We start from the raw sequence: 12,629 nt of genomic DNA, 5'->3' as shown, positions 1-12,629 counted from the left end.
GGGAAATTCCTCCCCAAGACAGACTCCGAGGGCTGCACTACCTCAGGGACCTCTTGTTCAGAGTTCATCCAGGATTCTGCCATCAGCTCGGAGCACTCTGTTTTCTTAAGGCCCCGGACAAAAAGCTCTTTGTGTAGGTGGGACAGAATAATTCCCTGTCTGCATCATCGTGCAGTTGCCATGGCCTCCCAGATAACTGGGGCAGGCACTTCACACACAGACAGGCGGGCTGCGCTCAGAGTTAGAATGAGCAGGGGATGAGCTACCTGCAGGGAAGGGAGGAGACAAGAAACAGCCCTGCTGTCTGGAAGATGCAATCCATGGAGGAATCCAGGGCAGGGACAGCAGGAGGGCAACTTGGAGGCTGCTCCAGTGGAATTGCTGAATGCCCTGCTTAAGGATCAAATTAACAGATTTGCCCTCCAAGTCCGAAGCACGCATCACTCTCTGGAGACACAGGAGGGGGCTGTGTGGGCAGACAGAAAGGGTCTTGGTAGTTCAATCGTCTTACAATTACCCAGAGCTTATCCAAACGGTAGATCAGGATCAAAGGCTGTTGTTCCTCCAATGAAATAGAATGGGAACATAAGATGCCTTTATGGGTAGACCTGGGGATGTTATCTTTACCCTAACAGGATAGAGTCTGTCCAAGCCAGCACCTACCTCCTCCCTGGGTGCGAAGGACGCCAGCTGCTTGATCTTCATGGTCTGGTGGTTGTTGCATTTCTTGCACAGCAAGATCTGGCTGCTCACCCACTGCTGTGGCTTGGTGGGGTCGCAAAAGGTGGTGGCGCCTGACACGACGTGGTTCAGGTGCTCCATGTACTGGGCAGGAATGGGCTTGTTGTAGTCGCCGTTCTGCCAAGCAGCAAAGAAAAGCATGAGCTCGCGAGTCCACCCTCTGCAGGAGTTCCACTGTCAGTGCCCTGCCCCATACGACGAGGAGGAAATAAAACGAGAGTAAGATCCATTGCTCTTCCCCCCCATTCTGTACGCCACTCCCAGCTGTTTTACAGGCCGTGCTGCAGGGATTCCTGCATGCTCCTGGGCCATGGATTGTCTAGTGTACACACCACTCAGGGGTGCAAAATCAGCACCGTACCCCACATTTCACTAACCCGCCCAGGAGCCGCAGCAGGGGACAGAAAGGCCCTATCAAAAACGTCCATAAGCAGCTAAAGGTTACCGAGTGCCCATGCCCACACAAAAATCGCTCTGCAAATGCCACTGCATATCCTGTGACAAACATATTAGCCCAGCACCTCTGAACCCTCCAGTCTACAGCAGGCCAGCATCCACCAACCCTCAGCTGGCAAATAACGAGGTTCAATCCTCGAGTCTCCGGGCTTGTCTACACTTTGTGCTGGATCGGCAGGCAGTGATCAATCCAGAGGGGGTCAATTTATCGCATCTAGTATAGACGCGATAAATCGACTGCTGAGCACTCTCCCGTCGACTCCGGTATTCCACCAGAACGAGAAGCGCAAGCAAAGTCGACGGGAGAACGCCAGCTGTCAATTTACCGCAGTGAAGACACCGTGATAAGTAGATCTAAGTACATCAACTTCAGCTATGCTATTCACGTAGCTGAAGTTGCGTATCTTAGATCAACCCCACACGGTAGTGCAGACAACCCCTCCCACGGCACAGAGAACAGCATTGGGCTATAACCCAGCATGCAGATGTGCAGGCCACAGACTAACATCTGGGCAGGGTTTCTACCAAGATTTTGGGCCAGTCAATCTATAACAAAGTGTGCACACCTCAGAAGTGGAGAGGTTTGGAAGGAGAAGATGCAGCAGAGATGGCTTCTTTTGACGTATGTTTGATGAGCTAATTGTAGGGGAAAGGCTTTAAGGGAAGGGAATATATGGAAGGGCAGGAAGGGAGTCAAAGTGCCTCAAGGTCAGACTTTAAGGAAATCCTGGCTGGGGACACAAAGCCAGGGGAAAGATGGTAGTGTGGGACTGGAGATCAGGAGACTGGGGTTCTATTCCTGGCTTTGTCAAAGCCCCAGCGTGTGACCTTGAGCAAACCCTTTGTGCCTCAGTTTCCCCACCTGAAAACTGGGCACGACGCTACCGACAGAGTGGAGGGCGGGGTTTAATCTCTCTCTGTAAAGAGAGACTCTTTGAGAGCCTTGGCTAGAAGGCCCTGCAGTTAAGGCTACGATAAGGCCATTTTCTGTTGCTTCTTATGCCGGGTACGTCTACCCAGCAGCAGGGAGGTGTAATCCCCAGTGCAGGTAGGCATATGGGCTAGCTCAGGTCGAGCGAGCGCCTAAAAACACCAGCATGGCCATGGCAGCACAGGCAGTGGCTTGGGCTAGCCGGCCAAGTTCAATCCTACCCAACCCCCTGGGTACATACCTGAGAAACAGCAGCCACGCTGCTAGCGCCTGTGTGTCTACCAGCACTGGGGCTTATACCTCCCCGCTCCTGGGTAGACATACCCTCCTGCAAACTCTCACCATTCGGGCTGAAGTTTCCCAAGTTGGCTGCCTACCCCTGGCTGAATTTACTTATTTTTAACAAAACCGCTAGAAAGATTCAGCCCTTTCGGAGAACAAGGTTAGGGGGAAAAAAACATCATTTTATCCACGTCAAAAAATTCCTACAACCGTTTTATTGAGAAAAATCTAGTGTCTCGATGCTTTGGAGCAAGGGTTTGAAATTTAACGGGGTCTCCCTTTCCCTGTGCCCATGAAATTCACTCATACTTGACCAAATTATAAACTGTTGAAAAAGCTCAGTTTACACATGCACAGTAGAGACTTGTTAGTGTATGGCAGCTAAATTCTCTGCAGATTTCATCTGCACTGAGCATGCTCCGTCATAAGGGACTGAGAGGGATTTCCCTGCAATTGCTGCTCCCACAGGGCACAGCCCCTCCCAGCAGCCTTCTGGCCAGGCAGCCCCTACGGTACCTCTTGGAAGCCATTGTATTGTTCACAGTAGGGACAGTCCCAGCAGTTGCGATTCCCGTACGGCACCACCGTGTCCTGGTTACAGAACCAGCAGTTCACAGTCATGTGTGTGGGCTTCTTCCTGTTAGAGACAGAAACAGAAGGGTGTCAAACTGAGCTGGGCCGGCGAGCTAGAAGGAAACAGGGCAGCAGCCTATGGGAAAGTACAGCCGTTTTATTGAGAAAAATCGAGTGCCTCGATGCTTTGGAGCAAGGGAATCCCGCTCTGCTAGTTCTGCACCCCCAGAACTGCCTCTCATGTGCCATCCCCAGTGTGGCTAGCATCAACGCAACTGGAGGGGGCACGACAGTACCTGCCTCTGCTAGAGTCCTGGCACACGTTCGCGTCTGTGCTCCAGTTTCCACGGGAAAGGGAAGCCTAGGTGATATTGGAAGCCGCCGTGACCATCACATTCTATCAGGTCACATGTGGGGACATCAGAAATATGAGAGACTGGCTGATAATCACTGTGTGCCCAAACTGCTCGGCGCACCTTAAAGGGACACGGGTAGATCACATTTGGCCCCAAGTTCAGCCATTGTAAACGGAAGCTTTTACACAGCACTAGGAAAACGGATGGGCAAAGAGGACTGAAGGATTAATAGGTCTTTTCTAATGTCAGAGAAGGCAATTTTTGCTCAAAAGCTAACTATTTACCAGACCTCTGTATTGACAATCCAAATCCACTACACTGGGCTAGCGCATGAGAATCAGAGAGACTAAACAGAACAAAACTGACTAGTGTACTGTCATCGTGCAAGCAGAGAGCTGCAGCAAGGAATTCATCGTCATAAACAGGGAACAGCTAATTAGATTGTCAGGCAAGGTGCTAGATTGGCAGCCCTGGAGACTAAAATCATCCACCCACAAGACAGATCTAAAGCACTGGGCGGGGGGCCTTCCCCCTCACAACGCTCCTTTGTCAACATCTCCTTTAGAGGCAAGAGGGGAGTTAATTCTCTGTGCCCTATTCAACTTGTGGTCTCTCTGCCAGTAAAAATGCAGTAGTGAGATTTTTGAGATATGTATTCCTGCCCACTGGGAACTACTAGACTGTCACGTAAGCCACCGATTTTCAGAGGGAAACAACTTCCAATCCCCATCTTTCTGTGCCTGGGTTTGAACCATCAACCTCAAGAGGACAGGTTCTGCAACCCCAAGGCTCCCTTGAGCCTTCCAGTCCCCCTATTTTAAAATAATCTTGATAAAATAGGAATCTCAACAAGTTTAGCCTCCCTCATGGTGCAGCCTGACTGGAGAATACCACGACAAAGGCTTTGCTTAAAGTCTCCACGTTTGGACCTGTAGGATCTCTCGGGTAAAACTTGCTGATTTGGTCTTCAACCAGGAACCGAGCCAAGGAACAAGTTTCACTGTAGTTCAAAGAACAGAGTTAATCTGTTTGGGTTTATTAAAGCCAGCCAACCAGGTCTGGGAGCGAAGGGACAGCTGTTCAAGCCAACAGCCAATCAGTGACCGTGTACAACAGCTGTCTAGAGCGACAGGGCCAGCTGCTACCCAATCAAGAATAGCAGTCTCTAGTTATGCCACGCAACGGCAGTGTCGCCAATGGACAGTGCCTTGGGAAGAGCTCCCCATGGCGCACTGCAGTAAACACTTGTGTGACAGGTGAGTGGTTGCTACACGTTGACCCTGTGGGATAAAATAAGACTCCCAAGACAGGCGATCTGTACCCAGGAAGGCAGACGGATGGAATTCTCCTTTGACCCCTTGTCCAATACGTCCACAGCAGCAGGGCATGCAAGCACATCATGGGTTTGGAACTCAGGAAAAAAAAACACAGGAGCTCCAGCTGCTATGAGAAACTTCCCGTCCTTCTGCTGTGTGGAATCTGCTCTCGGCCTCCAATCTCTGTCCTTTTCTGTATTTTATCAACAGGACTTCTGTCCTGGTGGGTACTCAAATCTGCTTTGAGTTACACAGATGCCTGGCTCTGCCTATAAATATTATCTGGGTGCTTATATCTCACTCAGCACCACTGCGTCTGTGCAGCTACAGCTAGCCAAGCATGCAGGACAGGCGCTTGAATGATTAAACTCAAGAAACATTCACTGGCCATTGGGACTACAAAACAAGGTAAAGTACCTATCTGCCCTGCCCTCTGGAAGGTGGGCAAGATGGTTGGGCCAGATACTCAACTCAAAGAAAGGGGTAGGGGCTTGGTCTGCTGCTAAATGCCAATCTGACAGCCCCAGCAGGGACTGCCAATCTTCCTTCTCCCCTTTGATTGCCCACCTCAGATGGCTACTCTATAAACAAATACGGAAAGCTGCAATTAAAATAAATCAATCCAATGGCTGAGTGACAGCAACAGACTAGGGGATGGAAGATTCAGAAAAACAGCTCCAAGGAAGAGCCAATGGAAAGGGGATACAGGAGGGTCTGAGATTAACTGACCTGTGTAGAAAAGCCTTATAGAGCATTCAGGGCAGCCAATGGACTTGCTTAAGGAGGATATTCTTGAGCCAAAAAGGCCCTGCCCCCAGCCCAGGTACAACAGACCCTCAGACAGAGAGTAAACCCCAACTGACCACATTTAGGGGTAGCATGTTCTGAAGCCCCCTCCGATCCTTTCGAGTGAAATCCACTGAACAAACAGGGTGACCCTGAGTGACAACAGCCTTTTTGCAGGCCTGTGGATCACTAAGTCTCAAGGAGTTGGTGGGAGTTGGGGGGAGGAGGGTGGTATACAGTGTTCTCCTACCCACCCTGTGTTTACATACCCTGCACTCACTTCAGCTCTCTTGGGCAGCAGAAATGCCATTGGAAGCAAGTAGAGGGGAAAAGGCTTCTCGCTGCTCTGCACATGCCCAACGCCACTCTCTGCAACACAACCTCATTGCAAGACACAGATGCCTTAGGGCCCCCAGGAAAAGCTGCCTTAAAGATGAAGCTGAAAATCTGCCCAAGCTCCGCTCACAGCCACCGTCCACAGTCACTCAGCTGGCCACAAAGGCCCATTTGAACTACAGCTGTTGGTGGAACAGGAGCAGAAATGCCCATCTGCAGGCATCTCATTCACACAAGCCCTCAGGACAGAGGCAGAAGCCAACACACGCAGAGCATTGGCACTCGTTCATCAGTGGACTGTGGCCAGCTCTGCTGGGACCCACATGACAGCTCCCTTTAAGTCCTGGATTATCCAGCAGCCCTTGATGAGGGATCATACCGACAACTGCAACCTCGAAAGCCAGCACGTAACATGCTTATAAACCCTCCCCGTGCCCCAGTGTGGAAGTCTATGCCGAGAAATTAGAGCCGAGAAAGATTCTCTGAGGATACCAACTAGGTACAGATGGCAGGGCTGGGGGGGGCTTTCCTTTTCCCTGTCCCTTTTCCCACCTTCGCGCCCCTTTCAGCCTCCAGTCCAGTGACTCCTGTCCATCTCCCCCCCCCCCCCTTCTCCCTCAGTGCCTCCAAGACTGCTTTCCCTACTCCTGCCTAAGAGACCTGGCCAGGGATCAGTCACAGCAAGGAGGTCTCTGCTGGCCATCCTGGGCTCGTGTCAAAGGGAGCACTGCAGGCATTGTTACAGAACTAGTTCTGTTAAAGAGCTTCTATACGCTCTCTGTTGACAGGGAACTGTTCTCTCCACAATCCACAAAGGACCCTGCTGCAAGGGAAGCTATTGACTGAAGGACTTGGGCAAATCTCAGAGAACCAGTGAGAAGCAGCCACCACTACCACCAGTGATGAGATTATAAATGTCAGGATACGAAATGCTAGCCAGACGGCAGGAGTTAAAGAGAGTGTGTTAGGGACATGAGTACACCCCCTAATGCAAGACACTCCTATTTGAGACAGGAGACTTGGGAGGACCATATATAAAGGGGTCAGCTTCAGCTCTTGAGTTTCTCCCACTATGCCCAACAGTGCTGCTTCTGTCTACCAGTGAAGTTCAAGGTGGCGTGGAAAATCATACTGTTGAGATAAAGGGCTGATCTACAGTGGGGAGGGGGGGGAGGAAAATCGATCCAAGATACGCAACTTCAGCTACGCAAATAGCCTGGGGTCCACACGGCGTGGGATCGACAGCTGCGGCTCCCCTGTCGACTGCGCTACCGCCGCTCGCTCTGGTGGAGTTCCGGAGTCAACGGTGAGCGCATTCGGGGATCGATATATCGTGTCTTAACGAGACGCGATATATCGATCCCGGATAAATTGATTGCTTCCCTCCGATACGGCGGGTAGTGAAGACATACCCAAAAATGCTGCCCTACACCAGACTACCCATCCCCATAGCGGGGTCTATGGCAGGCAATAGAGTGGGTTGGGGAGGAGAAGAAAGAAAGGAGAGAGAAACAACACATATTGAAACCAACAGTCTATTGGTTAGCAGGTGTGAATGGGAGAGTCCTGGAGATTTTGAGCCAGAGAAAGATGGTCCTTTTCACTGGTGAGCTTTCTGGATCAGAGACACGGCAATGTTAACTCCAGGTGTTCCAAAAATCATGGGTACTCTTTCTCTTCTGGTTTGAGTCCGTAAGGTCACTCTGGTCACATTTTCAAGCTTTTCTTTGCGATCATGAGGGCTGGCTTTTTTAAAGATGAAAGCGGATTCTCATGTAATCACCAACTTCCAGGAACTGGAACATTAAGAAATACACCAAATTGCACATAGGCTGAGATATGTGCCTCAGGTGGCACATGATCAGGATTCATCACTAAATTTGGTCTGCTGGTTGGACCATTAGCTTCCGCAGCCCAGGCCGGGTACTGACAAGGAGTGAGACAAGAACGCCCATGCCCACCACACCAAATACCATGAAACTCGTACTAAAATTGCACAAGCTGGCTACCCTGGAGATAGTAAACAGTCATATTTGCTGCCTAAGTTATAAGTAAGTGGTCTCAGCCCAGCTCCCAAGTGCACACCTCTCAAAAACACCAGCACAACTGGCACCAACTGGTTCCCTTCACGGCAATCTCAGCAGAGCAGACAACAAGTAAGTGGGCATGAGACTTTGATCCCTAGCGGGTGGTCTCCTTACCACAACATTAAAACATTCGTGAGCAAGCTTGCCTAGGTGCTGTTGTGCTGTACCTGCTTTGTGGTTAAGATGAGGTTGTTGGTCCCCAGGGCTGAGAACGGAGCATGAATATCTCTCACACACACAAACCCGGTGATTTTTCATTAAGGAAAAAAAAAAAGGCATATTCTGAACTCCAGTGGAAATCCTAGAGAAGACAAGGCAGTCTGTAGTCTTCTTATGAATTAGCAGGTCCAATTAAAAACTATGAGGGAGCCTAGGGTTTACCTGGACCTGCTAACTTGTGTGAAAACTCCGCACTGTCTTGTCTTCCCTAGGATTTTAGCTCATGTTGGTTAACGCTAGTTAAGAGCGAATCTTTTCCCCCGCAGCGAAGACAAGACCACACGGGGAAAATCTTCAGAGGTTAAGACCCATAGGCAAGAGAGGCCCTTCCCTCCATCGCTCCTGAGATTTATTTTTATGTTGTAAATATTTTAATGCTGTCATAACTATAAAGGGAAGGGTAACAGCTCTCCTGTGTACAGTACTATAAAATCCCTCCTGGCCAGAGACTCCAAAATCCTTTTACCTGTAAAGGGTTAAAAAGCTCGGGTAACCTGGCTGACACCTGACCCAAAGGACCAATAAGGGGACAAGATACTTTCAAATCTTGGGGGGTGAGGGAGAAGGCTTTTGTTTGTGCTCTTTGTTTGGGAAGTTGTTCGCTCTTGGGACTGAGAGGGACCAGACATCAATCCAGGTTCTCCACATCTTTCTAAACAAGTCTCTCATATTTCAAACTTGTAAGTAAACAGCCAGGCAAGGCGTGTTAGTTTTTATCTTTGTTTTCTCAACTTGTAAATGTACCTTTTACTAGAGTGTTTATCTCCGTTTGCTGTACTTTGAACCTGAGGCTAGAGGGGGGTCCTCTGAGCTCTTTAAGTTTGATTACCCTGTAAAGTTATTTTCCATACTGATTTTACAGAGATGATATTTACCGTTTTTCTTTCATTAAAAGCCTTCTTTTTAAGAACCTGATTGATTTCTCCTTGTTTTAAGATCCAAGGGGTTTGGATCTTGATCCACCAGGAGTTGGTGGGAGGAAGGAGGGGAATGGTTAATTTCTCCTTGTTTTAAGATCCAAGGGGTTTGGATTTCTCCAGCTCCTCCTGCTTATTCAGGATAAGAAGCAATAATCCCCCTTGTGTGGCCCTGTAATCTGTTGCCATAGAAATGGGTTAAAAAAAATCAGAAGATCCCAACCTCATGGAGGGGACGATGGTCTGTGGTGAGAGCGTGTGGGTGGGATATTACCCATCTAGTTGCAGGGAAGGAATGAGAGATGAAAGCATGGGTATGAAGAGATTTCCCTAGGCTGGACTCCAACGGAACTGTTTCAAGGTTCTAGAATGACACAAGGTTGGCTCAAGTTTTAAAACATTATTTAACAAATGTAGAGTGTGTGTGTGTGTTTTAAAATCTTCTCTAGAGGCAGCCACACACCCCTCTGATCAGAGGGTCAATGCTACATCTTAAATCAGTGTTCTCAATCCCCCAGACTACACCAGTCTCCCTGAGTACCCCCTCCACATCAACCCCTCCCACTCCCAGTGAGAATTGAAATTGCTTGAAAAACTGTCCTTCATCAATGGAAACTTGACCAGAAACTGATGTCTACACTGCAGCTAGGAACCTGTTTCCTGCTGCAGGCAGACCAGGTGTAGACATGTGACCTGAGTGTAACCTAGGTCTGCAGACATTATAAGTGCTAACTACCCCATTCATCTCACTGGGATGGGGTCACTCAGAAATCCAGGCTGCCCTGGGGGGGCCATTAGCAGCAGGGGTTTCAGAGTTAACAACCCATTAATTTGTATGGGACAATTCACACTTCTTCCAGGTATTGTTCCAGGCCCCCAGCCCAGTAGAGAATTCTGCAGAGAGGTGTTGCTGCCACCCCATCATCCCTTTGCGGGGGTGCTGTTAGTAAGTATATGAGATTGGGAAGCGCTGGTGGAATAGTTTTTACAGTACTTCACCCCAGCAGTGCTCAGCACAGCTATGTTACCCCCAAACAGTTATGAAAACCAATCCCTGAGAATGTTTTCAGAACATGGATAATTTCCCTGTACAGAAGAGGCTCAAAAAAAAAGCTAAGATTCTTTGGATTCCACAAACACATTCCACCGAGCCACTTAAGCAAAGCAAAGTCATTCCACTGCCTCAAGGGGCACTTTGGCTAAATCAGCACCAAGAACAGTCATGGAAGCATGGCTTATTTCATGGAAGATAGCTGCAGGCCATCAGTTTCTTATCTAACCTTAATATCAAATGGAAACGTCAGGTCCTGTACATGGGGGAAACACTGATTGTTGTCCTATTTGTTCATTTATATAAAGCCTACGTGGTTTAGGATAAACCTGAACTATTCTGCTGTAGGTGCCTTATTTCCATTTGAAACTTCAAACTGTAAATGAACCTTACACTGGTCAAGGGGCCATCTCCTACTCCAATGAAACACTTTATGGGTGACAGGACGGCCCAAGCTTGCTCTGTTACACAAAAAGCACATCTCAAACACTGGTTTCAAGTTATGCTAGTTCTAAACTTTTCAAATTCAACTCAGCTCCCTGCGTGCAATACAAATCCTGACTCCTCCCCAGATAAACGAGGCTATAAAAAACAACGCAACGCATCAGCCTGAAAAAGGGGAAAAGATAACAAATAAAAACTTATACAAGGTTCTAAAGCTTCCTTAGGCCAGTACAACTCCATTCGATTCAGCAGGAATCGCCAAACATAACCAAAGCCTAAATAGCAGCATTAACCCCCGCTTACCTTTCTAAGTTGCTATATTGCACCACTATATGGCATGAGTGTACCATCTTGGCATGGCTTTCCCTAGTGGGATACTGTTACATTGCACTTATACACACACACACCGCCCCCTGCAAGTCAACCAAACAAAAGTCTGCAAAACAAGCAAGTATCTCTCGCCTCCCCCATTATAATGCACTGTTCATCTGCTTTAAAAAAAAAAAAATAATAATAATATTGGAGCCGGAAAGAAAATCTCAAAGCCTGAGGCCAAGTCTACTACAAACTTACTTCGGTATATGTAGGTCACTCAACGGGGGGTGAAAAATCCACACCCCTGAGCAACACACTGACTTAACACACCCAGTGCAGATAGTGCTATGACATGGGAGAGTTTCTCCAATTGACATAGCTATCGCCTCTCGCAGAGGTGGATTAACTATGCCAACGGGAGCTCTTCCGTCAGCATGATAGTGTCTTCACTAAGGCCAGGTCTACACTACCACTCACTTCGGTAAAATTTATACTCCTGGGGGGATTCTGCACCAATGCGCAATGCAGAATTTGTGCAGAATTAATGTTCTGTGTAGAATTTTATTTTATCCCGCAGAATAGGTGCTGTAGAGCTGCTGGACCTTCCCAGTGTACATACCCCTCCAGCATGCCCCAAATACCATCTACAGCACTCCCCAACTGTACCCTCCCTTCCAACTGCCCCTACCATTATCCTCTATTTAGGAACTTGAAATATGGCAACGCTAAGGGGTGGGGCTAAAAAATGAGAATCAACTAAGAGATCGGAGGGGCAGAGTTTTTCCCCCCCAAGCTGTGCCCAGCTGGCATGCGTGACACACCCAGAGTGAGGCACTCAACAAAAGCATAGGGTTTTCTTTAATTCTCTACTCATGGGGAAATCTTTTGTTGTCTGTATTGTTACAGACATACTTGCTGACAGGTAGTCAGAAATAAATCCTCAAAATAATTGAAACTGGAGTGATTATATTGTGTTATTTTGACAAATAAAACATGGAGAATGTTGAAGTATTGTGTGCCGAATTTTTTGGCACAGAATTCCACCAGGAGTAAATTACATTGCTCAGGGGTGCAAATAAGCCACCCTCTGGAGCAACATAAATTACACCCACCTAAGTACCGGTGTGGACAGTACTATGTCAGCAGGAGAGCTTCTCCAGCCCACATATTAAATCCACCTCCATGAGTGGTGGTAGCTATGGCAACAGGAGAACTCTCTCCCATCAGCATAGAGCATCTTCACCAGATGCATTGCAGCGGAGCAGCTGTATCGGTGCAGGTGCGCAGATGTAGCACGTCTAGTATAGATTAGGCCTTAACCACTGTGCAGCTGCAGCTTTTAAGTGTAGAGCTGCCATGAGACTTGGGTAAATAACTTATTGTAATATAGTTAACAAAAAATGCCAGCCATCAAAATATCTACTGAAAGGAAGACACTTTAGATTTTATGAATGTACGTATCTCCTATAATAGCCAAGTGCTTGGTGTTCAGTTATGGAACACAAAGACAGGAAATAGCTTTGGGGATGGGAAAAAAATGTATCCGGCTAGCCCCCTACAAATAACTGCTCCCATACAGCTCAAATTTTTGCCCATTTTGGAATTTTGTTTCCTAGACAGATACTGAAATTATGGAAGAAATTAACACAGGCAGAAATGCCATTGTCAGTTACACTCTTACCCATTCTACATATTTTACCCTAACACCCCAAAGTCCCAGGAGCAACTGAGAGGCACCATTCAGAGTAGCAGCCGTGTTAGTCTGTAGCCGCAAAAAGAAGAACAGGAGTACTTGTGGCACCTTAGAGACTAACAAATT

General features: G+C 48.1%; 1 protein-coding gene across 1 annotated transcript in view; it reads right to left on the bottom strand.

The window, feature by feature from the left end:
* Positions 1 to 12,629, bottom strand: part of TMEM201 (transmembrane protein 201) — a 49,327-nt gene that overhangs the window by 34,882 nt on the left and 1,816 nt on the right. The window contains exons 2-3 of the mRNA XM_034753120.1: positions 2,927 to 3,047; positions 664 to 858 (exon numbers count right to left, since the gene is read on the bottom strand). Of these exons, the coding sequence (XP_034609011.1) occupies positions 664 to 858; positions 2,927 to 3,047 (316 nt within the window). The remainder of the gene's footprint in view (positions 1 to 663; positions 859 to 2,926; positions 3,048 to 12,629) is intronic.

The sequence above is a fragment of the Trachemys scripta genome, chromosome 19 (assembly GCF_013100865.1).
Source record: "Trachemys scripta elegans isolate TJP31775 chromosome 19, CAS_Tse_1.0, whole genome shotgun sequence".
In the NCBI taxonomy this organism is placed as follows: domain Eukaryota; kingdom Metazoa; phylum Chordata; order Testudines; family Emydidae; genus Trachemys; species Trachemys scripta.
Note: the sequence above shows the minus strand (reverse complement) of the source record. Positions and strands in the feature narration are given on the sequence as shown.